General features: G+C 44.1%; 1 protein-coding gene across 3 annotated transcripts in view; it reads right to left on the reverse strand.

Annotated features, from left to right (window-relative positions):
- LOC139598963 (protein FAM219A-like) overlaps positions 1 to 26,696 on the reverse strand; it is a 269,866-nt gene that overhangs the window by 38,401 nt on the left and 204,769 nt on the right. For 2 of the 3 annotated variants that reach the window (XM_071445889.1, XM_071445886.1), the window contains exon 3: positions 25,704 to 25,715. The exons of the other annotated variant lie outside the window; for it this stretch is intronic. In XM_071445889.1, the coding sequence (XP_071301990.1) occupies positions 25,704 to 25,715 (12 nt within the window). The remainder of the gene's footprint in view (positions 1 to 25,703; positions 25,716 to 26,696) is intronic. 3 annotated transcript variants of the gene reach the window in all.

The following is a 26,696-nucleotide window of genomic DNA, read 5'->3' on the forward strand; positions in this document are numbered from 1 at the left end:
TCCTTCCCATGAAGTGGCTATGGGTGACTATGCACACTGAGTACAGGTGTGATGGTTTGCAGAGCCAACAGGCAATCATTAGCAATGGCAGCAGGGCTGGTACAGTTTGGAGAGAGACAGCTTCCTGCTGGCTTTTCATGAATTTTCTCACCAGACATTTCTTTGAAGAAACAAGATAGAGCAGAGGAGGCTGAGAGGGCATGAAGTAGCCTGCATGTGCCTATGACATTGTCCTGCTTTAGGGCAAATTTGGGAGAAAACCTCCAAAAGGGCGCCCCTCCAGGAAGCAAACCCACACAGCCCCTGCCCTCAACCAGTTCAGGAAGGATTCCTCAGAGAGAAGTGGAACCTGTTTATTTAACAGGCAAAGCACTCCCCCAGCACACAAAATTAACAATACCGGATGACAACACTCTTTCACTGCTCTGAAAAAGATGACAAATTCAGAAAGTCTCTCCTGGGAGTGGTTGCTCTGTTATCGGTCCCTCTGGTGCTGGGAATAGCTACTGCAGGACACAAAGTGCAAACTCTTGGTGTTTCCCAGGTCCCAGTCTAGAGAAGTCTCGAGTGGTTCCAAGAAAGGGAAAGAAAAACAGTCCAGGGAAAATTCGGACTGCCTAGCTGTGACTGTGGTCACAAGGGTTTTCAGGATGAAGAAGAGACGAGAATGTTGACTCCATGATCAGAAGGCTTGATTTATTATTTTATGATATATGTTACATTAAGACTATACTAAAAAGCAATAGAAAGGAAAAGGTTTCTTCAGAAGCTAGCTAAGCTAAGAATAGAAAAAGAATGAATAACAAAGATCTGTGTCTCAGACAGAGCAAGAGCCAGCTCTGCCATGAGTGGTCAAGAAATCCAAACACCCACAGGAGACCAATCATGGGTCTACCTGTTGCATTCCACAGCAGCAGATAACCATTGTTTACTTTGGTTGCTGAAACTGCAGCTTCTCACAAGGAAAAATCCTAAGAAAGGATTTTTCATGAAAGATGTCTGCGACACCTAGCTAAACTAACTAACAAGCAGAAGCAAAAGCAAACGCAAAAAGCAAAAGCTGCCCTGTGTACTGCTCCCGTCTCTGTATCCCACCAACTGTTGGGGGACTGAGCAGACTGATAACAAAACAAAACAAAGTTTCGCTCTTCAGAGCCAGTCTTGAAGGTACAGAACATAATATCCAGCATAAACAAAACAACGACTGGGGATACAAGCATCATAACGTCACCCTAGGACAGACATGAAGAAGTATCCCTAATTTAGAGTCTGAAGATCTCGTCTGGTCATTAGCAGCGTTGCTGTGTTGGGTAATCTACCTGGCTCTCCATGCTTGAGTGGAGCCAAGCAAGATTAGCTTTGGTTTCAGTGGAGAGCTCAGAGAACAGACAGCTGTGCTGCCAGCCTGATGCAATGGGGAATTTGGCTGACCAGTGTCATTTTAGAAAATCCTGGACATTGTATCAGAAGAGGAATATGTGGAGTGGCATGTGTGTGTTCATCTGTGTGTGTATGTGGGGAAGGGGTCCAGGATCCTTTCGATACCACTATACTACTCTGTACAGCATGAGGGACATGTCTTTGTCTGGATGTGCAAACCAACAGATCACATCTCACCCCTCCTTTCTTATCTATCTTGACACTTCATCTTTAAGGCACTTTATCCCCTTATGACATTAAAATAATTTAAAGAAAGAAGATAAATCCATTTAACAAGCTAGCTGCTAGCTTCACACTAGCCTGTTCTGCCTGCTGGCCCCATCTGGGCCATTTAGCATCTGCTCCAAGTGCTGCTTCAAGGTGAGTGCTACTGGTGACAAGACAACAGCCAAGGAAGCCCACAGAGCTTCCAATAAGACAGAAATAACACTGAAGTATATAGGAGCAAATACATGCTGCAGACACGATCAGGACCATAATCGGATCCTGTCTGGCAATGGTCTCATGATATAGCTGCACACAAAGGTCCTCAACAAGATGGTGCCCCAGCATGCTGAGCACTCAGCAAATCATTCCTGCCCTGGTGTGCTTTCACCTGCCTGATTCAGGATGTCAGAAAATGGGCAAGTAATAGAGAACACACTCCCATGGGGAACCTCAGAGAAAATTGCATGTAAGTCAAGAGGAGCTGAATTCCCCCCTTCCTACCAGGAACAGCTACAAACCTAATGAATTATTTCAATAAATACTGTATTACTCAGTGCAATTTAAAATGGTTAATTGTTTAACTTGCTGGATGTGTCTAGCTGCTTTATAATGAGCCAAGATAGTAATGGAGAATGGGAAGCAGAATGGACTTAATGTGAATGTTGTCTATGTTTAAAATCAGATTTAAATATATCCAAAAAATTATTCCCTGGTGTCATGGTTTGACACTGGCCAAACCCCAGGCACTCACTAAAGTCACTCACTCACCCTCCCCTGCCACAGCTGGGCAGAGGAAAGAGAAATTTAATGAAGGCTTCATGGAGTTGAGATAAGGACTGGGAGACAACACTCCAAGGGCAAAACAGGCTCAACTTAAAGTTGCAAAGCGAATTTATTACTAACAAAATCAGAGGAGGATAATGAGAAGTAAAAAAATCCCTTAAAAACACCTTGTCTTCCATCAGCCCCTTCCTTCTTCCCACCAACAGTGCAGAGAGATAGGGGGATGGGGGTTTTGGTCAGTTCATCACTCAAGGTTTTCTTTGGCTGCTCAGGGAGAGGAGTCCTTCCCCTGCTACGCTCTGGGGTCCCTCCCACTGGAGACAGTTCTCTGCGAACTTCTCCAACATGGTTCCAAATCTCACAAGCAGCAGTCTTCCCAAAACCGCTGTAATGTGAGTCCCTCCCACAGACAGACAGTCCTCCCAAAACTCCTGTGGCGTGGCTCACTCTTCCATGTGGTGCAGTTCTCCAAGGACAGGCTGCTTCAGTCTGGAAGCAGGGGCCCTCTCTCTCCACTGGGTCTCGCACTGGATCACAGCCTTCTCCAGGAATCCACCCACTCCAGCGTGAGCATCTCCCCCATGGGCTACCGGTGGATCCCTGCATCCCCTGTAGATCCCCATGGGCTGCAGGGGGACAGACTGATTCACCATGGTCACCACCACAGCCTGCAAAGGAATCTCAGCTCTGGCACCTGGAGCACCTCCTGCCCTGAAGCGATCAAGCTGGGGAAGGATTGTCCTTCTCGGACGTCCCGGCTAGCTATCCAGCACCGCTAGCAGTAGGGAGGCACTATCCCGATCTCCATGGTTTGGGACAGCACCTAAGGCAAACACCCTGTGCTATGACAGCAGCGCTACCTTGTGGTAGGACGTGGCTTGGCTTATGGCTACAGTCAGCAGAAAAAGAGAGCTCTCTCCAGCTGTGGTGAATCCAGGTTTATTGGGCCCCAGGGGAACCGACAGCTGAAGAGAAAAAGTGGGAGGTTGCAACAGCTTATAAGGAGGGACGGAGACGGGAAGAGTTGGTCCTCTGGCAGATAGAGTTTTAGAGGGGAGTGGGATAAAAAAGATTGACTTAGGGAGAACACCAATGGGGATAACTTGAGGGTGGGGCCCCGGCCCCTGAACCAATCACTCGATGCTCTAGCTGGAAGTTTCTAGAGAGAAGGGTGGGAGCGCCAAGTGACAGACAGGTCACCGGGGAGGGATTTGAGAAAGGATACATTAGGCTACAAGGCAACTGGGGAGGGGTTGGGATAACTGGCAGCACAAGGGAGGGAAGAGAGAACCAGGGCAGAACCATTACATGATAGGGGGAACAGAACAGTCCAACTTATACAGACACAACACAACACTGCCCCTCCTTCTTCACTGACCTTGGTGTCTCCATGTTGTTTTCCCTCCTCCTCTTCTCTAGCTGGAATTCATATTGTAACCCCACTTTGCTTTGATTTTCTTCTTAAATATGTTATCACAGAGGTGTTACCACCATCGCTATTTGGCCCAGGCTTGGCCAGCGGCATGTCCATCTTCAGAGCCATTAGGGATTGACTCTGCCAGACATGGCGGAAGCTTCTAGCAGCTTCTCACAGAGGCCCCCTTCTGTGGCCCCCCCACTACCAAAAACCAGGCCATGCAAAACCAACACACTTGAGTTTCAGTCTTTAAATGAAATCATAGCCAGTTTTTATAATATTTTCCTCATTTTAAAAATGAAATTCTGAACAGCTTATTTGTTACATGTTGCTATGTGTGGCATTGATTTTGCCTACACACTGTCCAAAACCAGAAATGTCAAAAGTAGTCATATGCTTTGATCTCCTACAGAACTGCTCCTTTTATGATTTCAGGCAAAGCACATAAGCCAGGAAAATGGTGAACATCATGCATGTTATATGCTGAAGATCTACTTGGAGGGTCAGACCACCACCTAAATCCACAGTTTCCATTTGTCACAAGGTATTGAGATTTCAAGTGACTGACTATGGTTGGACAGTGGTAGGTGGAGAGTGGTTTGATGCCATCACCTCTCACTGCTTCTGTACTTGACCACTTACATCCTCCTCATCTGAGGCAGTTTGATCTGCATAAATGCCATTTGGTTGTAGACTAGGCTGATTTGCTTCCTTTGCACAGTGGGTTGGACTCATGCAGACTGACTGTTCCTGTCACTGCTGAGGGCCACTGCTGAGAGCCACTGGAGTCTGGGCCTTCCCGATAAGGAGGCAATAATTTTTCTCTTTGGGATTTTATTTTCTTGTTGCTGTTATCTCTGTGCAAAGAATTTTTTGATTATCTTATCCATTCCTTGAGCTAGTTACGAAAAGTATCTTACATCACATAGTTTCTATTTTAATATTATGCTATAGCCTAAAAACTATATTTACCACACTACTTAAAGGGATTAATACAACATAACTTTCTAACATAACACATATAGTATTCATTTTAATATTTGCGAAGAGCCAATCATATAATACGCATTTTTCACAACACATATATTTGTAGCTTTGTAGCTTCTTATTGTATCTCAGTTTCAATACTTTCCTAGGCAGAAAGACAAAAAAAATTCCAGGATCCCTATGCTATCTTGGTTCTAAGCAACCAAGTCTGAAAACAGCTTTTTGAGACATATTTTTGCAAACAGGGCCTGGATCTCATCCCAAGGGGGAAGCATCTAGAAGGTACTAGAGCTAGAGGGTTTACTTCACCAGGCAAGTTCCTAATTGGGGGGTTCTTGTCAGATATGCTAATTTGCAAAATCTATAAGAATTGTACACACGTCACTCACAAGGTGCTTCTTTGGCATTTTCCACCTGAAGGATTTGTGCACTTGAGGATCCTCATATAAAGGTATCCCTTTTTATCACCCTAACTGTGTCTAGCCCAAATTTTAGAACCAGAGAAAAGGGCATAATGGGGAAGCACCAGCACAGTCCCACACATCCTGAGGGTGTCATGTCTGCTAATGGGCCATAGTGAACTGAATGTTACCAGCAGAATAGGCAGCTGCAACAACCATCAAGGACTCAAAAAAATATCCTATGACTCAAAGGATTGCATCATTCCATTGTGAAACTCCTCTCCCTGGGGGAGGAAGTGAGCATTCCTGCCTGAATCTGAGCATATAAAATATCGAGGTTTGGGGACTGAGGACACCACCACCACTGGACAGATCAGAGGAGCAGAACTTCCACAGGACCACCACATTTGACTGCAACCATCACTTCAACTAGACTGCAACCACCACTTGATAGGACTGTAACCATCACCCTGACCAACAGGGTTCCAGGTTGTACTCTGACATAGTGGGTTTAAGCCAGTTGTCTGTGTATCATTGCATTTATTGTAATCTTTCTTTTACAGAATCACAGAGTCGCAGAATAATGAGGCTGGAAGAGACCTCTAAGATCACTGAGTCCAACCTATGCCTTAACATCTCAACTAGACTATAGCACCAAGTGCCATGTCCAGTCTTTTTTTAAACACATCCAGAGATGGTGATTCTACCACCTCCCTGGGAAGAGCATTCCAGTACTTTATTATTCTTTTGGTAAAAAACTTTTTCCTAATGTCCAACCTATACCTTCCTGTGGAGACTCTGGGGGGGCATTTTCTGGTTTAGAGAGACATGAGAAGCTTCTCTCAAAAAGCTGTTAGACCCCATTGGCTCTTTTCCTTGTTCTTATGTCTGTTCTTATGTCCTTGAGCCACTCCTTCTTTATTCTTTGATTGGCCTTCATTTTTGTACTGCCTTGAGACTAGGGTCAGCCTTCGGGCTTTTGCAGAGAGAAAAGTCAGACTCTTTATGTGTGTGTGTTTGGGATTTGATCATTTCACTGCGCAGCTGAATAAAACATTTGTGGATATTATGCAAAGGTCCTTTTTTCTTCCTTACTTTGGACTATGCTAGTAGCAATTCAGACTACTATAAAAAAGAATAACACTAAGAAATACCTCTACAGTCTAGGAGATGGAGAAATTTGGAATTTAATATAATACAAAGAAGAAAATGCCCCCAAGCAGCCAATGTGACGACTTAGTAGAGTTCCAGTGCACAGTAGTAAATATGCACAAAACTGCAAACTTATGAAATATTACCCATGTCATAGAAGTCTTTTATGCACTTACCAAAGAAATAGAACCCAAAACCAACAACCATCAAGCCTTAGCAACAGCCTAAAAGCAAGAAGAGCACAGAACACCAATAAGTGGTCCTGCATTCAAAAGCCCATGTCGATAATGAAAGAACTTTCCAATCCGATAAGTCCCACTTCTTCTAATACCCTTCCCCAATTCCTGTGGCCTCCTTGCCCCTCTCCTACTTTCTCTTTTATTTTTCTATTGTCTTATTACCCCTTTTTTATGTTCCCACAAATTCCTCCCACCTTTTCCCCCTTTCCATAGCCTCCCTCCACTAATCCCTTCCCTCAAAGTTCCTTCATAATACCAGAGGGAGGGTGATTGGAAGTGAAAGAAAGTTTCCCTAATACTTTTCTTGAAGTTAATAATTTCTATTCAGAGTTTCCAACAGACACACCACCACCTACACTACCTCATACAGAGCCAATTACAGCCAACAACACTGCCTCAAGTGGCAGAGAACCATTCCCTGCTAAAGGAACCTTCTCCTAACTCAGTTTCCTGATAAACCATACTAAGAAAACCCCGCATCCCTCCTACCAGCTCTAAGAAAATATGTTTGGACATTAGGGACTCAGAATTGTTTGCATTTTGAAAATTGTCTTATGAGCGCTTTTGATTGTTTTTGTCATTTTGTGTTGATTTAGCTGATCCTTCAGGGCAGCTTTCTTAATAATACAAAAAATGGGGAATTGTGGAGACCCTGGGGGTCATTCCATGGTCTAGGGAGACACAAGAAGCTTCCCTCAAAAAGCTGTTAGACCCCATTGGCTCCTTCCCCGGTTCCTATGTCTGTTCCTATGTCCTTGAGCCACTCCTTCCCTATTCCCTGATTGGCCCTCATTTTTGTGCTGCCCCAAGACCAGGGTCAGCCCCCGGGCCCCGGCAGAGAGAAAAGCCGGACCCTCCATGTGCGTGTGTCTGGGATCTGATCATCTCACCACACAGCTGAATAAAATATCTGTGGATATTATGCAAAGGTCCTTTTTGCTTCCTTACCCTGGACTATGCTAGCAGCAATTCAGACTGCTACACTTTCCCTGACGTAGCTTGAGACTGTGTCCTCTTGTTCTGTCAGTTGCTGCCTGGTGGAAGACACCGACCCCCACCTGTCTACAACCTCCCTTCAGGAAGTTGTAGAGAGAAATAGGTTCACCTCTAAGCCTCCTCTTCTCCAGACTAAACAACCCAAGTTCCTTCAAACGTTCCTCATAGGGCTTGTGTTCCAAGCCTCTCACCAGCCCTGTTGCCCTACTCTGGACTCGCTCAAGCATCTCAACATCCTTCCTAAACTGAGGGGCCCAGAACTGGACACAGTACTCAAGATGCGATCTCACCAGCGCCGAGTACAGGGGAAGAATGACCTCCCTGCTCCTGCTGGCCACACAATTCCTAATGCAGGCCAGGATGCCGTTGGCCTTCTTGGCCACCAAGGCACATTGCTGGCTCATATTCAACTGGTTGTCAACCAGCACCCCCAGGTCCCTTTCCACCTGAACACTGTCCAGCCACACTGTCCTCAGCTTGTAACATTGTAGGGGATTTTTGTGGCCAAAATGTAGAACTTGGCACTTAGACGTATTAAACTTCATCCTGTTGGACTCTGCCCATCCATCCAACTGATCTGTCTCTCTGAAGAGCCCTCCTTCCTTCCAATAGATCAACACAAGCTCCCAGCTTAGTGTCGTCTGCAAATTTACTAATGAAAGACTCAGTGCTCTCATCCATGCCGTCTATGAAAATATTAAATAGAACTGGTCCCAGTACAAACCCCTGAGGGACACCACTGGTGACTGGTCGCCAGCTGGATGCAGCACTGTTAACCACCACTCTCTGGGCCCGGCCATCCAGCCAGTTCCTAACCCAGCCAAGAGTGCTCCTGTCCAAGCCGTGGGCTGTCAGCTTCTCCAGGAGTATGCTGTGGGAGACAGTATCAAAGGCCTTGCTGAAGTCTAAATAGACAACATCCACAGCCTTTTCTGCATCCACCAGGTGGGTCACCTGGTCATAAAAGGAGACCAGGTTGGTCAGACATGACCTACCCTTCGTAAACCCATGCTGGCTGGGTCTGATACCCTGGCCATCCTGTAAGTGCTGTGTGATAGCAGTCAGTATGAACTGTTCCATTATCTTACCTGGTACTGGGGTCAGGCTAACTGGCCTGTAATTACAGGATCCTCCTTCCTACCTTTTTTGTAAACGGGTGTTACATTGGCCAGTTTCCAATCATCTGGAACTTCACCAGCGACCCACGACTCTTGATAAATGATGGAGAGCAGCTTCACAAACTCATCTGCCAGCTCCCTCATCACCCTGGGATGGATCCAATCTGGTCCCATAGATTTATAAATATCCAAGTGTCTCAGCAGTTCTCTGACTGCCTCTTCTTGGATAACAAGAGGACCATTCTGCTCCCTGGCACCACCTACCAACCTCTGAGAACAGTTGTCTTGAGGACAAGCTGTCTTACCACTAAAGACTGAGGCCAAGAAGGCATTAAGCATTTCTGCCTTTTCCTCATCTTTAGTTACTAGGTTGCCTGCATCATCCAATAAGGAACAAAGGTCAGTTATACCCTTCCTTTTACCATTAATATATTTGTAAAAACTTTTTTTATTATTTTTAACAGAAGTTGCCAAGTTAAGTTCAAACTGAGCTTCGGCCTCCCTAAGTTTTTTTCTACATGCCCTAGCAGCTCCCTTAAATACTTCCTGAGTAATCAGACCCTCCTTCAAAAGATGATACATCTCTTTTTTTTATTTCTAAGTTCCTTCAAAACCTCGTTGCTTATCCAGACTGGATGTTTGCCTCGTCAACTCATTTTTCAGCACACAGGGACAGTCTGTTCCTGTGCCCTCAAGATCCCTGCTTTGAAGCACACCCATCTCTCCTAGACTCCTTTGTTTTCAAGGGCTGTTTCCCAAGGAACTCTCTGAATAAGTCTCTTAAATAGGCCAATGTTGCAGACATCTTTTTCACTAAAAATCCTTTCTTTAGGATTTTCCCTTCTGAGGAGCTGAGGCCTCAGAAAAAGAATGTAAACAATGGGTATCTGCTGCTGTGGAATGCAACAGGTGGATTTTTGATTGGGCCATCTTGAATGTTTATAATTAATGGCCAATCAAGACGGAGCTATCTCAGAGTCCGAGAGAGCTGCCTTTTGTTTTCATTCTTCTTATTCTATTCTTAGCTTAGCTAGCTTCTGAGGAAACCTGTTCTTCTATTTCTTTTTAGTATAGTTATAATGTAATATATATATATCATAAAATAATAAATCAAGCCTTCTGAACATGGAGTCAACATTCTCGTCTCTTCCCTCATCCAAGAACCCTTGTGACCACTGTCACAGGCCAAAGTCTGCCCTCCGGAAGTCCAACGTAGAGATCTTATTGATATTCTGCCTTATTTCACCAGTTATTGAGAATTCTATAATTTCATGATCACTGTGCCCCAAGTGGCCTCCAGCCTCCACATCACCCACCAGTCCATCTCTATTTGTGAACAACAGGTCTAACATAGTCCCTCCCCTGGTGGGCTCACCCACCAGTTGTGACAAAAAGTTATCCTCCACACACTCTAAAACTTTCTAGACTGCCATTTTTCTGCTGTATTAAGTTCCCAGCAGATGTCTGGTAGGTTGAAGTCGCCTACAAGAACAAAGGCTGATGATCCTGAAACATTGTTCAGTTGCTTATAGAATAAGTTGTCCACCTCTTCATCCTGGTTGGGTGGACAATAGCAGACTCCCAGTAGGATGTCAGCCTTGTTGGCCTTCCCCTTAATACTTACCCATAGGCATTCATTTTCATTAGTTTAAATACCTATGACATCCAAAACCTCCACCTCTTCTTCCTTTTTGGTCTCTTCTGAAGAGCTTGTAGCCATCCAGAGCTGTGCTCCAACTATGTGAGTCATCCCACCACGTTTCTGTGATGGCGACTACATCATAGTTCTGCTGTTGTACCACGGCTTCCAACTCTTCCTGTTTGTTACCCATGCTACGTGCATTGGTATTCATGCACTTCAACTGGGCCACTGATTTCTCTCCTAACTCAGGCTTACCATCCTTGGGCCTGCTTCCAGACAGCCCAGATGCATCCCCTTCCCCCTTCAGACCTAGTTTAAAGCCCTCTCAACAAAGTCTGCCAGTTCATGAGCTAAAAACCTTCTGCCCTTAACAGAGAGATGTATCCCATCTGGTTCCAGTAGCCCAGGTGCCATAAAAGTTGCCCCATGATCAAAGAATCCGAAATTTTGCTGATGACACCAACCTTTGAACCACTTGTTAATGATGTGAGGTCTCCTATTTCTTTCATCATTTTTCTCTGCCACCAAAGGGACTGAGCAGAACACTACCTGGGCCCCTGTCCTATCAACCACTTGACCCAGTGCCTTAAACTCCCTTTTAATTGCCTTGACACTCCTCTTTTCAATCTCATCACTGCCAGCCTGGAGTATCAGCAGTGGGTAATAATCAGAGGACTGAATCAACCTAGGAAGCCTCTCAGTGATATTTCGTACCTGGGCCCCAGGGAGGCAGCAAACCTCCCTGTGGGATGGGTCTGGTCGACATATGGGGCCCTCTGTTCCCCTAGTTAGCATTGGAGGTGATGAGATCTGTAACCAATAGGAAACCAAATACTGAGAACTGCATAACTTGGTACCAATGAACATTGAACGAATTAATTTCTATGAGTTTTGACTGTATAAGTATCTGAAAAATCTAGTAAAATTCATGTGTCATAGAATGATATTTTCTGCACACGTGGTCTATGAGTGGATGAAATTATTTCTGTTGCACATCCTGGCTAGAATAAAGTAATGCCTTGATTGTCTAAGAACTAAAAATGTTGTAGGAGGGTTTTTGTTTTTCCCACAGTTTCAGTGGCAACTCCAATCGGAAATCTCTCTCAAGGTAATTGTGTGGGGTTAATTTCTCCTGCCGGTTTAGGTTTACTTTTTGTTATAGATACATATTATAAGATTGGCTTTTCACAAATATTAAAATGGATTCTATATGTGTGATGTTGAAGTAACTTTGCTATAAAGATATAGTTTTTATTTCTGTTGTTAATTAAGCTTAGACATAGTAGTGAAATAGCTGATATAAATATGCTTGTGTTAAAAATGCCTACTTGGATGGGATAACATCCAATGAACATATGAAGAGGACACCTACTACAGATATGCCAACTATCAGCACTCACCATCTGAAGACAGTGTGGGCCAGGGCTCAAAACTGAAGGTAATGATAAAAAAGGACTAAAACCACAACCAAGGAATATGCATGCTCTAAAAAGGTGGACCCAAGGAGGAGCCATGCTAAACAGTTCTTGGAACATATTAACTAGTTTGGGGAAATAGTTTACTATGCATAATTGTCTATGAATATGCAACAGGCTAATGTAAGGGAAAAGGTATTTAAGGAGTAGCCCCAAAGATAGCAATGTGGTCTTGGCTGAGTGCCAAGATGCACCGGGCCATAATAACCTTTGCTCTATGGTCCTTATCTCCTCTTGTCCTTTATTAAACTTTTAAATTTTCACAGGAGAGTGAATGTGTTTTTCACACTTTTCAAATCAGCACAGCAGAGAATTTAAATTCTACAATAAATAAAATTAATCTCTTTTCAAATCCTGATTAGCAATCAACAGAGTCTTGAGAAAACAGAGGAAGAAAGAACGAAGTGCTGACTACAACTTCCAATTTGAGACCAAGTCCCAGTTTCAGCTCACTTGCATCAGTTAGCTCAAGGACATTAGCCTGCTTCTAGTCAACGCTGAAATCATCACTACCTTCACCTCTGATAGAGAGTATTTGTCAGCAAGGACTGTGTTACTTCTTGGAGAGATTTCAAAGTATTTACATCATTAGGTGCTTTGCTTGCAGGCTATATAGAAAGGGAGATATAAAGAATGACATGTGCTGTGGCCATGCTGATCACAATAAGGACTGTGCTACCCAGGGAGATTTGGAGAGCCAAAATGCAACCACACAGGTGGGATTAGTGCAGCTGATGGCCATACCTCCATGTATTGTAAAGAAATGCAAAAGAAAAGTGCTTTTTACTAAACAGGGGTAGCAGAAATGAAAAGGATCTGCATGCTGCCAGCCCCCTCCTCTGAATATAGGAAATATGGTTTAAAGCTGATGTTATAGATGAGTAATGGGATGATTGGCTCTCGCAATTAAGGGATGAATATTGTGTGCATGTTAAGAGAAGCTTTATTGATGTATAGTTCTGTTACTGTGGTTTATTGTTTAGATGTCCTCTGTTCTCCCCATAGTCCCCTTTCCCCCGCTCTGTATTGTTGCAACTGGACAGCCTGGGTTGTCTAGGACAGGTAGAAAGAAGTCATGTACATGTGTTCCTTTCATGGGTCAGTTTGGAATGAGATAAGCTTGTTGCTAGGGGGATGTGGCACGACAACACCTGACCTCCAATCAAGGTGCAAGAAAGTAGCCTCCATCAATGAATGGCAAAGAAGAGTTGACTGACAGACTTCAGGAAGGGCCATGATTGCCTGATGCAACCCCCAAGGGTATAAAAGGCAGAGCAGTCATTTTGTAGATGAGCTCATGGCTGCCGGGTCACCAATTTTCAGCACCCTGTCCTTTTTCCTTATTCAGTCCTTTGTTGTATTTTGTTAAGGTTTTTAATAAACCTCTGAAATTTTTAAAAGTGAGCATTGTTTCTCACACTGCTATGCGCTGGGTGCCAGCATTGATTATTCGGGACAGGTCTTATGAATCAAGATTTTTTTCACCCAGCTTCATAAAAGACTCTTCAGATAAGCAAGAGTGAGACAGCTAGGTCATCCAACTATCAACTTGAGCATGTTGTGCAAGACACTATTTTTAGCTCAAGTATGTTGTTTTGCTGACACAGCCAAACTTGGGGAAATTAGTGAACTGTGTCTGATTGTGAGAACTGGTTAGCAAAAACAGCTGTATAAATCTGTCTTCCAAGGTCCCTCTTTGACAAAGTTTTAAGAGTCAAAATAGCTCAATTTTTGTGATAGATAAGTAATGTGATGATTTAGTCTCACAATTAACAAACAAATATCATGTATATAGGTTAAGAAAAGTTTTATAGATTTATAGTTATGTTTTACTCCCTGCGTTTTTATCAAGGAACAGCCAGGGTTGGGATATTTGGGAAGGTTGGCTTGTCACTATGGTGACATCTGACCTCCAATTAAGATTTGAGGAAGTAAACTCCACCACTGGACAGTGAAGAAGGAGTAGATGGACAGAATTTTGGGAGGGGTTAAAGGGTTAAATGGAAAAACCTCCATTGTGTGGATGAGCACATGGGGGGGAAAATCCTTTGCTCCTGGCACGGTAACATTTTCTCCATTCAGTCTTCTGTTGTATTTTTGATAAGGTTTTAATAAACCTTTCTAAATTTATGAAAAGTGAGTAGCCATTTCTCACAATTTTTGGGGACTCATCTGGGATAAACACCTCGCTCCTGTGGTGCTGGGAGTTTTCGAAAAGAGGTGTGCCCATGCCACAAATTTGGCGGAGTCTATCGGACACTCCCAGGGCCATGGGTGGTCGCAGGCTGAAGCCCGGAGACAACAGGAGGCTGGATAAAGAAAAGAGAAGGAGTGAGTCATAACTTTTTTTGGCCAGATAATTACTCTGTATTTCTGGTATAGGAAAGCAGACTCCATGCCAGTACTATACCAGACCCATCCTGGTCCATTGGAGTTTTAGGATATTGGGAGATTGGAGGGAACGGCGGGATGTGTGGTGAGGAGGAAAGTGAGAATTTTGAAGATTGAAGGGTTTATGAAGGGTTTCACAGCACAGAGCCAGCGGACACTAAGGGGGTCAAGCAGGGGCCCATGTGAGGTACCACCAGGCTCTGGTGCATGGCCGGTGCTGTGGTATTCTGGGCCGGCCAAGCAGCGGTAAGCAAGCGGCAGTTTCAGGGGAGGCACTGGCGAGCCAAGCGGTAACCGCGCCAGCAGTGACAGAGCCGGGGCAGGCCAGGGGCAGACCTTAGCCAAGCTGTGTCACAGCGAGTCAGGGCAGAGCTCCCAAACCAAGACAGGGTGGGCCAGGGGCGGACCTTAGCCAAGCTGTGCCACGGCGAGTTGGGGCGGAGATGCCAAACTGAGCTGGGACGGGGGCAGAAGCCCCCTGGAATGTAGGTTTTTTTTGGAAGAGAGGTAAAGTTCCTTTTTTGGTTTTTTTCTCTCTCTTCCCCTTTTTTTTCCCTCCCTTTTTCCTCTCTCTCTTCCCTTTCTTTCTCCTTCCTCCTTTCCTGGTTTCTTTCTTTTCCCCCTTTCCCTCGCCTTTCTTATGTGTAGTTGGCTGATTGGGGGAGGTGGGCTCTGTCAGAAGGGCTTGTGGTTATAAAGGAGGGCTCTGTTGGGGGAAGACCTGTGATCTGCTGGTCAGGATGGGATTATGGGTGAGTAGCAAATCCCCAAAGGAAGAAGCAGATATTGAAGAGGAACCAATGGGCATACCCCCAGATAGTCCACTGGGAAGGAAACTAGCCTTTTGGAAACATGATCCCAACACCAGAGATAAGGACGAGAGCAAAATGGTTCAGTACTGTGTATTGGAATGGTCCAGAAGGGAAATTAGGAGTGATCACGTATACTGGCTGAGATATGGGTCAGAGGAGGGATGGATATGATGGGCATTAAATATGTATGTAAGAGCTAAGAAACCATTCAATCAGGAAGAGAGTGAATATGCTGCTTGCTGGGAAAGGGAAACCGCACCCTCGAGGATGTGAGAGACAACTGCTCACTTTAAAAATTTTAAAAGGTTTATTAAGCCTTAACAAAAATACAACAAAAGGACTAAATAAGGAAAAATTGCAGCGCTGGGAACTGCCTTCAAGGCTGTCTACCACATGGCTGGTTCGTCTTCAAGATGGATGCTCAGTCTTTTATACCCCTGGGGGTTGCATCAACCAACCCTGGCCCCTCCCAAAGTCTGTCAGTGAACTCTTCTTTGCCATTTATTGGTGGAGACTGCTTTCTTGTAACTTGATTGGAGATCAGGTGTTGTCATGACGCACCCCCTTAGCAACAAGCTTTTCCATTCCCAACTGTCCCATGGAAGGGGCACATGTGCATGCCTTCTTTCTACCTGTCCTAGACAACCCAGGCTGTCTGATGGCAACAATACTGGGGGGGGGGGGGGGGCAGGGGAAGGGAACTATGGGGACTATGGGGAGAACAGATGACACCTAAACTACAATAAACTAACTATACATCAAAAAAGAAAAAGTTTGTCTTAATATTCACACAATATTCATTCTTTAATTTTGAGACCCTATCATCTCATTATCCATCTATAACAAAGGTGAGCGTGTTCAAGGTAGTGGAACATACAGAGTGGGACCCTATAGCAGGCACAGGGCCTGCAAGGCCTCCCTGGCGGTCAGTTGCCTAAGATAAGAAATGCCTAGTCATGATGACTGGACCTAAGAAGCCCCTCTTCTGCCTTTAGACCCTCGTTATCTCTCTGTAAGACAATAGGTCATAGTTGCCTCAACCCTTACTATTGGACTCTTTCCCAAAACCCCTATACCCTATATAAACACCCACTTCTGCCCAGTTCAGCAGAAGAGCTGTCACTGTCACCTTTCACAGAAGCTGCCAATAAAGACACCTCTGTGGCACCTCATACAGCCTTCTCCTCTCTCTCCCTGCGTCTGCCCAGGCATTTAGCAAGCAAAGAGCTGAAATCACCAGAGAGCTGAAATCACCAAAGAGCTGAATTCACCAAAGAGCTGATCTCAATTAAGAGCTGAGCTGCTTGCTAAGATTGCCTGTGGCTGGAACCCTGCCTGAGGGACCCGGACAGATTGTGCTTAGCTGGATTTCGCTATCCCAACACGTACGACAGCCAGGGTCGGAGAGACCCCGAAAACCCCCGTTGTAATAAATACGACCCATTAGACCACTTGCCCCCCCCACCTCCAGTAGCTCCAACTCTACCTCCCCTACCCCCTGATGGGCCTAGCCACAACACCAGGGACAGGGTAGCACAAAGAGAGGAAAGGAGATCAGAGGATGGGAGCCAAGCATTGGGGCTGTACCCCCTGAAGGAAGTACCCCTTGGGGGGGGTACAGGGAGGAATTGGATTTGTAACTGTACTTCTCAGTTCCTCTGATGTAAGAATGTTTAAAAAGGAACTAAAAGGACTATTAGAGGACCCCCTCGGGTTAGTGGAGCAGTTAGACCAGTTTCTGGGGCCCAATATTTATACATGGGAGGAAATGCAATCAATAATGACTATGTTGTTTACACCAGAGGAAAGACAGATGGTCCGGGTGGCTGGGATATGGATATGGGAAAGGAAGCATGTGCAAGGACCTCCTGGGGATCTGAAAATCATCACTCATGCCTGGCCAGATATACGGAGAAAGTTAGAAAAGGTTGGCAAGAAAGGGGGTTAGAGGATCTTTTAAGAGAGGCACAAAAGGTGTATGTAAAGAGGGACGAAGAGAAGGCCAAGGCAAAAGCCAAGGTAATGGTAACTGACATTAGGGAAGGAAACCAGCGCGTAAAGAACTACCCATTTAAGGCAGGGGGACTCCGAGTACAAGAAGATAGAGTGAGGGGGGATGCAGCTACTTGGGACTGGGCACAAAAAGGAGTTTGGAAAACAGGGGAACCTAGGACCAGTTTGCTTTTACTGTAAAGAGAATAGACATATCAGAAAGAATTGCCCCCAGAGGGAAAAGGACCTGAGGGTCCATGAGACTGAGCAAAAAGGAGAAGTGGAAGATTAGGGGTGTCAGGGGATCTACCTCCGGGGGACAGAATACCATCAGGAGCCCTTGATAACTTTAAAAATAAGCCCCCAGGAGGAGGAATTTGAATTCCTAGTAGACACGAGGGCTGAAAGAACTTGTGTTTGTAGAATCGCGAAGGAGTCCAAGAAGGCTCAAGATACCATACAAGCACTGGATGCAAAAGGGGAGGAGTTCAAGCTCTTAGTTATAAAGGAAGTAAAGTTTGAAGGGGCAAATACAGTAGGAATCGGGGATGTTCAATTAGTTCCAGAAGCAGGGTGCAATCTATTAGGGTGGGATTTACAGGTACAGTTAGACATTGGAGTACTCCCAGAGTAAGGAAAAATGGTAGTTAAGCTTCTCCAATAAAGGGATGAAGATGGGGACAAAATTCATGAGATAGTGCAGGCAAAACCTAAAAATCAGGGTAAATTTAACATGAAACCTATAGTAATAAAAATAGTTCATGAGAGCCATCCAGACTAGGTATGACAATATCCACTCTCCCTGGAGGGGAGACGAGGACTACGGCCAGTGATCCAGGACCTACTTGAGGACGGGACCTTAGAACCATGTATGTCCCCCCATAATACACCCATATTACCAGTAAAGAAGTCAGATGGGACTTATAGGCTTGTCCAAGATTTAAGAGAAATGAACAAAAGATCAGTGAATCAATACCCAGTAGTGCCTAACCCCTATCCACTACTAAGTAACCCCTCACACCAGTGGTTTAGTGTGATAGACCTAAAAGATGCTTTTTGGGCATGTCCACTGGCAGAGGACAGTAGGGATATATTTGCCTTTGAATGGGAGGACCCCAATTCCGGGAGGAAGCAACAGCTTTGGTGGACTAGATTACCCCAAGGGTTTTTCTAATCCCCAAACCTATTTGGTCAAGCCTAGGGAGAAGTACTACAACTCTTCTCCATCAAACGTGAGATAAAGCTCATCCAGTATGTAGATGATTTGCTTCTCTCAGGATGGGAAGAAAACGAAGTTTGGGAATGCACCAGAGCATTGTTAAATTTTCTAGGGAACCAAGGACTTCGAGTATCAAAAGGGAAACTCCAATTTGTAGAGAGGGAAGTAAAATACCTAGGACATGTGATTTGTCAAGGGAGCCGGCAGCTGAGCCCTGAGAAAATTAAGAGGGAAGTTAGAAGGTTTCTAGGCCTGTTGGGATATTGTAGGCTGTGGATTGATGGATACACACAGGTCATCAAGTTCTTGTATGAAAAGCTAGTAGAAGAAGACATTAAGTGGGAAGAAGACGATGAACAAAAGTTTGAAGCCTTAAAGCAAAAATCAGTCAGTGCACCAGCACTGAGTCTTCCTGCCTTAGACAAAGCTTTTTATCCGTTTGTAGATGTAGAAAGAGGGGTAGCTCATGGAGTACTAGCCCAGGACTGGGGAGGATCCAGGAAACCGGTGGCCTATTTATCAAAACTACTAGACCCTGTCAGCCAGGGATGGCCAACCTGCATTCAGGCGGTGGCAGCGACTGCTGTACTCATAGAGGAAAGCAAAAAATTAACCTTTGGGGGAAAATTGAAAGTATATACCCCTCACTCAGTTAGAAGTATCCTAAGCCAAAAGGCTGAGAAATGGCTCGCTGATTCCCGAGTGCTAAAGTATGAAGCCATCTTAATAAATAGTGATTTAGAGCTGATCGTGAGTAACCAACTCAACCCTGCCCAGTTTTTATATGGAGAACTAGGTGAGGAATTAATACACGATTGTCTAGAAATTATAAACTATCAAAGTAGAGTAAGAGATGATCTAACGGATCAACCTCTCCAAGGAGGGAAATGATTGTACATCAATGGATCTTCAAGGGTAATCCAGGGGCACCGAGTATCAGGGTATGCTATAGTGGATGAAGGGTTGGTAGCCATAGAAAAGGGAAAGTTACCTTCCAACTGGTCAGCCCAAGTGTGTGAGCTATATGCCTTAAAACAAGCTCTGGAAATATTAGCACAGAAAAGGAGAACAATATATACAGACTCAAAATACGCTTTTGGCGTAGTGCATACCTTTGGAAAAATTTGGGAAGAAAGGGGGCGATTAAAATCAAAGGGAAAGGGACTGATTCATGAGAAACTTGTTTTAGAATTGTTAGAAACCTTACAATTACCAGAGGAAGTAGCAGTAGTATATGTTAAAGGACATCAAAAAGGAGTGACTCAAGAGGCGCGAGGGAACAATTTAGCAGATTTGGAAGCTAAAAATGCAGCGGAATCAGGGACAGAAAAACTAATGATGGTGTTAACCCCCATGGGAGAAATACAAGAAGTCCCAGTGTTTAGTAGGGCAGAAGAGGAAGAACTCCTCAGAATAGGAGCCAAGAAAGATAAAGAAGGGAAGTGGAGATTAGCGGATGGGAGGCAAATGTTGAATAAGCCCCTTGCCAGGAAAATGCTGGAAGGCATACATGGGACAACACATTGGGGTACACAAGTGCTAAGTGATCAATTTCTAAGGGATTGGGGATACATAGGAACTTTTGGGATAGCTAAGCAGGTGACTGAACGGTGTGTGATATGTCAACAAGTAAATAAGAAGGTCATGATGAAAACACCCAGGGGAGGGCAAGAACTAGCCTTAAGGCCCTTTCAAAACATCCAAGTAGACTTTACTGAGCTTCCCCAGGTACAAGGTGGAAGATTTTGCTAGTGATAGTAGATCACTTGACTTATTGGGTAGAGGCGGTACTCACTGTTAAAGCCAATGCCAATGCTGTGAGTAAAACACTCCTAGAATCAATCATTCCCCGATATGGCATGGTAAACAGGATTGATTCAGACCGGGGAACTCATTTCACATCAAAGATATTGCAAAAAGTGGTTCAAGCCCTGGGAATGAAATGGGAGTTACACACTCCATGGCATCCACAGAGTTCTGGTAGGGTTGAGAAAATGAATCAAACTCTTAAAAGAGCTCTAGTTAAGCTAATGACTGAAATCTGAATGCCATGGATAAAATGTCTCCCTTTGGCCTTATTAAGAATTAGAACCCAACCCCGGTCAGATTTGGGGGTGTTACCCTATGAAATGATGTTTGGGTTACCCTTCCTGACCTCATCCCAGAAGGCTGCCACATATGAGGAAGGGGAAACCAATGCCAAAAAAATATGTTTTGTCTATAGCACAAACCTTAGATGGGCTAAGACATAAAGGGGCAGTTCCTCAAACTACCACCCTGAATTTCAGAATCCATAATATTAATCCCAGGGATTGGGTTATGATTAAGTCATTAAGAGATCAGCCTCTAACTCCTCAGTGGGAAGGTCCCTTTCAGGTACTGCTCACCACCAAATCAGCCATGCAAACTGCAGAGCGGGGATGGACTCATGCCAAAAGAGTTAAAGGCCCAGTAGAAGAACCCAAAGAATGGACCGTAACATCCAGGCTGGGGGAAATGAGATTGACTCTCAAGCAGAGACCGAGCGACAACCAGAAAAACAACAGGATGCAAAAAAAATAGAGTCAAGTTTCCACGAGCCAGCCCAAGAACTGTTGTTTTTTTCATGTTTTAATGAGAAAGAATTATGAGCATCTCTTGAGGGGAAGTGCACAAGGGACCATAAAAGGTGATGGGGCAGCTTCCTTATGAAAATAAGACAAAGGAAGGAGGGCAAGACCGGGTTGGCCCCTTTGTTTGCTCCCAAGAAGACTCCATAGCCCTGCTGCAGGTAGCAACACCATAGGCATGGTAAGGTAGGGACAAAAGGCCATACTGGACCTCTGCAATTCCCCAACTGTCTTTGAATACAAAAGGGACTGGAGGGCAAGAATGAGTTGGCCTCTGTACTCATCACTAAGAGACACCTCCTATGGGTAGCAACTCCATAGGCAAGGTAGATGGGGGTAAAAGCCATACCAGACCTCTGTAATGTCCTTTTGATCATTCTGGTTAAGGGTATCTAGGGAAATTTTTGTTTCTTTTCCCTTTCGTTCCCTCTGTCCTTGCCCATATCAACAGATGCTAGTATGACTAATTGAGTTAAATTGTTTGAGCCAAATAATCTCTGGAAAAGGAAAAGGGGGGATTGTGATAGATGAGTAATGCGATGATTGACTCTCACAATTAACAAACAAATATCATGTATATAGGTTAAGAAAAGTTTTATAGATTTATATTTATGTTTTACCCCCTGTGTTGTTATCAAGGGACAGCCGGGATTGGGACATTTGGGAGGGTCAGCTTGTCACTATGGCGACATTTGACCTCCAATCAGGATTTGAGGAAGTAAACTCCACTACTGGACAGTGAAGAAGGAGTCGATGGAAAGAATTTTGGGAGGGGCTAAAGGGTTGTGAAAAGTACATATTACATGGTTGGCTCTTCACAGATATTTAAATTAATATTATATGTGTTATGTTAGAAAGTTATACTGTAATAATATTTTTAAAGTAGTTTTAGGTTATAACATAATGTTAAAATAGAAACTATGCAATGTAAGATACTTTTTTAAACTAGCTCAAGTAAGGGATGAGATGATCAAGAAATTCTTCGCACAGAGATAACAGCAAACGACACCTAAATTCCCTAGAGAAAAATTATTGCCTGTCACCTTGTTTTTTCTAAGTTCTTCTGTCTTCTGATGTTTACATTCTTGTAATGAACTTTCTCACACACTTTATGTAAATAATTAATTGTTTTGCATTCTTTTATGGAGGAGGAGAAATTTGATGGACTATTGGTTTGTCCAGTGTCATTGGAGAGGTGGCACTGTCATCCTCCAATCCACTGTCACTTTTGGAAATCCATAAATGTTGGAGTCAGAAATTAAACTGCCCCCTTTTTTACCTTGGACATTCCAGTGTCCGCGTTGTTTTATTTTGTGTCCTAGAGTGACAATTGCCTCCTTCTCACCTTCAAGGAGCCAAGAGGATCAAGGGGGAGAAGTTGACAATAACCAGAGAAGACCCTTTGTTTAAAAATAATTTATGCATCATGTATGAGATATATGAATATGCAACAGGCTATTGCTTTAAAGCATTAATCCTTTGTTAGCGGGTGTGCCGTCGGGGCTTTATTGCCCAGGAAGGTACCCAGACTGTCCGTATGTCTTTGCTTTTATTGTCTTTTATTGTCCTAACTCTTATTGCCCAAATTCTTATTACTTTAATTTGTATTACTATTTTCATAACCATTTTATTACTATTAAACTTTTAAAATTTTAAAACAAGTGATTGGCATTTTTCACAGGGTTAAAAGGTGAAACCTCCATTGTGTGGGTGAGCATATGGTGGGGAAAATCCTTTGCTCCTGGCACTGTAACATTTTCTCTATTAAGTCTTCTGTTGTATTTTTCATAAGGTTTAATAAACGTTTCTAAATTTATGAAAAGTGAGTAGCCATTTCTCACATTTTCTTATGTTTTGCTGATCTGGCTGCTGCTCTGTCCCTTTGGCATGGATGAGAGTTGGCACAAAAACCAACAGGCTTTGAGTGGTTTTGTTGGAAAATGTACTAGTTTAAAAAATTTTGTATAACTTTAGTCAAGGGGTTTTGTTTGCCTTTGCCCTGGGGAAAAAGAATTTTAAATTTCGTTCCAGGACATTGTTCCACCAGGTGGAGTCTGATGAACTCAACATATCAACAGACTGGGAGTAGCCCAAAAGATCAAGGGCCATCAGAGGCCATCAACAAGCATCTACCCTCAGATGCTGCCTCTGGCAGAGTTGGAGACATCTGGTCTGGAAAGGACTGATAAGAAAATCAAAGAATGAAGATCTAATTAATCTTGGAGGGGAAGAGATTTGGATCCAATGGGAAACCGAATACTGGGGGTTGCTCAACTCTGGACCAATGAACTTTGAAACAGTCCATCTCTATAAGTTTTCACTGTATAAAGTTTGGGGGGAAATCCTGTAAAATTCATGTGTCATGGAATGATTCTCTCTGCACACCTGGGCTATGTGTGGATGAGGTGATTTCTGTGGTACATCCTGGCCAGAAAATAAAGTAATGCCTTGATTCTAACATTAAAAATGTTGTTGGAGAGTTTTTGTTTTTCCCACAGTTTTGGCGACAGTTTTAAGTTTCCCTGAAGGCCTGATCAGACACATAACTGAGGTGAAAAACGCCAAACACTTGTTTTAAAATTTTGAAAGTTTAATAGTAATAAAATAGTTATAAGAATAGTAATAAAAAATAGAGCAATAAGAATTTGGACAGTCAGAGTTAGGACAATAAAGGACAATAAAGAAAAAGCAAAGAATTACGGATGTCCGGATGCTTTGCTCAAAACAGTATGTCCGCTAACTAAGGATTAACCCTTAAAAGCAATAGCCTGTTGCATATTCATATATCTCATTGTCATGGTTTGATGCTGGCACAATGCCAGTGCCCCCATGAAAATACATTCTCCCCGGTGTCTACTGTGAGATGTGACCAGGAAGAGCGAAGCAGGCTCCAGCTTAGGAATAGAAGGAAAAAAACTTTATAAACTTACAACATATAGAAGAAACACACAGAACTCGGGATGAAAACCTTCCAAACATTCCTCCTCCCCCCAAACAAGTTCCCAATACATCACAGTAAGACAAAACCTTGGACTCAATTCAGTTGCCATTCCTCAGATCACCAACTCTCAGTCCATCACCACCCTTCAGATAACCAATTCTCAGTTCATCAAGAGAAGAGGAGTCCTTCTTGTGCCATAGGCTTCCCCAGGAAACACAGTTGAAACTTTGTGTGTTTCCATGTCACACGTGGCACCACCCGGAGATCATTTGCCATCGTGACATCTTCCTTCCATGTCCAGTGCTCTCACCACTGCACATGGACCAGAGCTGCTTCTAGGGTTCCCCTTTTAAGGGTGCTTTGCCCAGTTCCAAAAAGAGAACAGTCTCTCACTTTCAGGACACCTGTCCCCCCCAAATTTCACCCCCTGGGGCCGAGGGGTCTCAAGAACAGAGATCTTTTCTTCCACTTAAGATTGAGGGCACCAACTGTAGTAAACCCCATAAGTTTGGGAAAAGCACCATGGAGAATATGAACAATAGGAATGCTGAAACAGCAAAAGAAAATTCCTGTTTCCCTGTCCTCCGCCCTTAACCTATCTCTGTAACCCTATAAGGCAATGTCATGTTAACTCCTTACCATTGGTCAAGCTTGGATCCTTTCCAACCCTATAAAAGAAGCATATTGTACCCCATTAGTTGAGAAAGAAGAAGAGCAGAGACCCTTCACGGACCTCCCCAAATAAAGCCATCTCCGTGGAACAGCCTGCGCCTTCTCCTTCTCCTCTCTCTCCGTCTGCTGCAGCCTCAAGCCCAGGGCACTATTACCTAGCAAGCAAAGCTGAAATCCTAAGAGCTTGCTAATCACTATAGAGCTGATAATCTCCATGCTTGCTAGATGGTAGCCCCGCGGCGTTGGCATGAGCGAGCTAGCTTTGGGCACCCGGTCCCTACTCAGGGACTGAGCTCCTGAGCCCTATTGCTCTGCTTTATGATAAGGCCAAATCAGAGGCTTTATTAACCAACCACCCTCCTCACCCATCGTCTCTGTTCCCACACTCCTTCACATAACAACACTGAACTCTCTTGGCTCTGAGCCATTGCGTCCCCCTAGATGCAGTCTCTGTGTCACAGGAAAAAAAGGTTCTGTCCATGGCTATACAAGAAAAGTCCAGCCAAAGGCCACTCCATCATCTCTTGCCACCTAGAATTCTTCTCAAGTTCTCTCAGACATCTTTCACTTGCACAAACCTGCATCACACTTGCCCATTTTCTGCTATTCATCCCTATCTCTCTTCTCATTCAACTCCAGGAGGATCAGCATTTGTAAGGTTTTCATCATCCAAGAAAAGGGTTAAAAAATCTAAGGCTCTGTCTGTCCAGAGCTACCACGCTGCCCTGCTGGGCACCTTCTAACTGCTACCCCCCCCCCCCTTCTCCTTCTCGCTGGCCATGCTATCAAATTTCATGGTGGCACAGGCACAGACACCGGCTCTCGCTGTCTCTCTCCTGGGGGGGGTGGCTGCCCGATGTCTCTTGGTGCTCCTCCACCCTTCCATCCTCAGGGCCCAGGCCTACCTCACCTGGCCGCATGGCTTCCCCTCCCCTGCCCAGCCCACAGCAGCTGGGCAGGGGAGGTCTGACCTGTTTCACTGCCGGAACCCAAGAGAAAGTTTTCCTGGGAGTTCTCTGCTTTTAACCCCCCATGTTCTCAGAGGCGTATCCATGTCCTCAGTGGCCACACTAGGTGCCAATATTCAAATCTGAGCACCTATTGGTTTGACCACAGCATCCCAAAACACTCACTTCCTCTCAAACCACGACACTCATACATGATGCAAATATTCTTTTCAAACAAAGGGTGCTTCCTGGTTATTATCAACTCTCTCTCTCATCTTGTAAATCAATCGTCTTGGTCCCTCAAAGTCTGGTTCATCCCAATAAAGAGGCAATACTTCTTCTCTTGAGTTTTTGGTGTCTTGTTGCTGTTATCTCTCCTTGAGCTAGTTAGAAAAAGTATCTTACATCACATAGTTTCTGTAGCCTAAAACTATATTCACCTCACTGCTTAAAAAGATTAGTACAGCACTACAAAGAAGGATTAATACAACATAACTTTCCAACATAACACATCTAGTATTCATTTTAATATTTGCGAAAAGCCAATCATATAATATGCATTTTTCACAACTGATAAATGACCTAGGGACTATAAATACAATGTTTTCATCTTTTTTCTGAGGATACAGCTCTTAACTTCTCAGAGCTACTGCAACAAGAAGCCAGTTCATTGCATGCAGAGCAATGAAGGGCTCATTCTGGGGTAACACTCATCAAGTGTTGACTGCACAAGTTACAGAGAGGTTTCTGATGGCCAGGCTGATGTTAATTTTTGTGTTTCTCTTCAGAAAGCACACACCAAACAGAAGTGCCATGCTATTCCTCAGCACAGAGGAGGATAGGTAAATGACTGCTCTGGGCCTGACCAAAACTTAAACCATGAGTCTCCCAAAGTGGCTTTATTTTCCAGCAGTATGCACCAGTCTCAGTCCCAAAACTCATTTATCTGACCTTCATGTGATTATAGGAAGGAAGGACTTCTCTGTTTATATCCACTATTGGGCTTTGATGCATAGGAGAGCAGGGCATCCAGTGTAGTTAGCCAGTGAGCAAAGAAAACCTTATGGCTGTAACTTTAAGTAAAAATGTACTTCTTTAAACACAGAAAATATTGCTTCTTCATGGTATAGTATAATAATGAATCATCTTTGTGAAACAGTAAGCTGTATTTTACCGATGGGAGAAACTATTTAACTGATTTGCCTGAAAACCATGTTAAGCACCTGTGGCAGCATAGATCCTGAAATCCTACCTCA

Source organism: Agelaius tricolor, unplaced genomic scaffold (genome assembly GCF_023055355.1).
Source record: "Agelaius tricolor isolate 1412-34295 unplaced genomic scaffold, bAgeTri1.0.p SCAF_21, whole genome shotgun sequence".
Taxonomy (NCBI): domain Eukaryota; kingdom Metazoa; phylum Chordata; class Aves; order Passeriformes; family Icteridae; genus Agelaius; species Agelaius tricolor.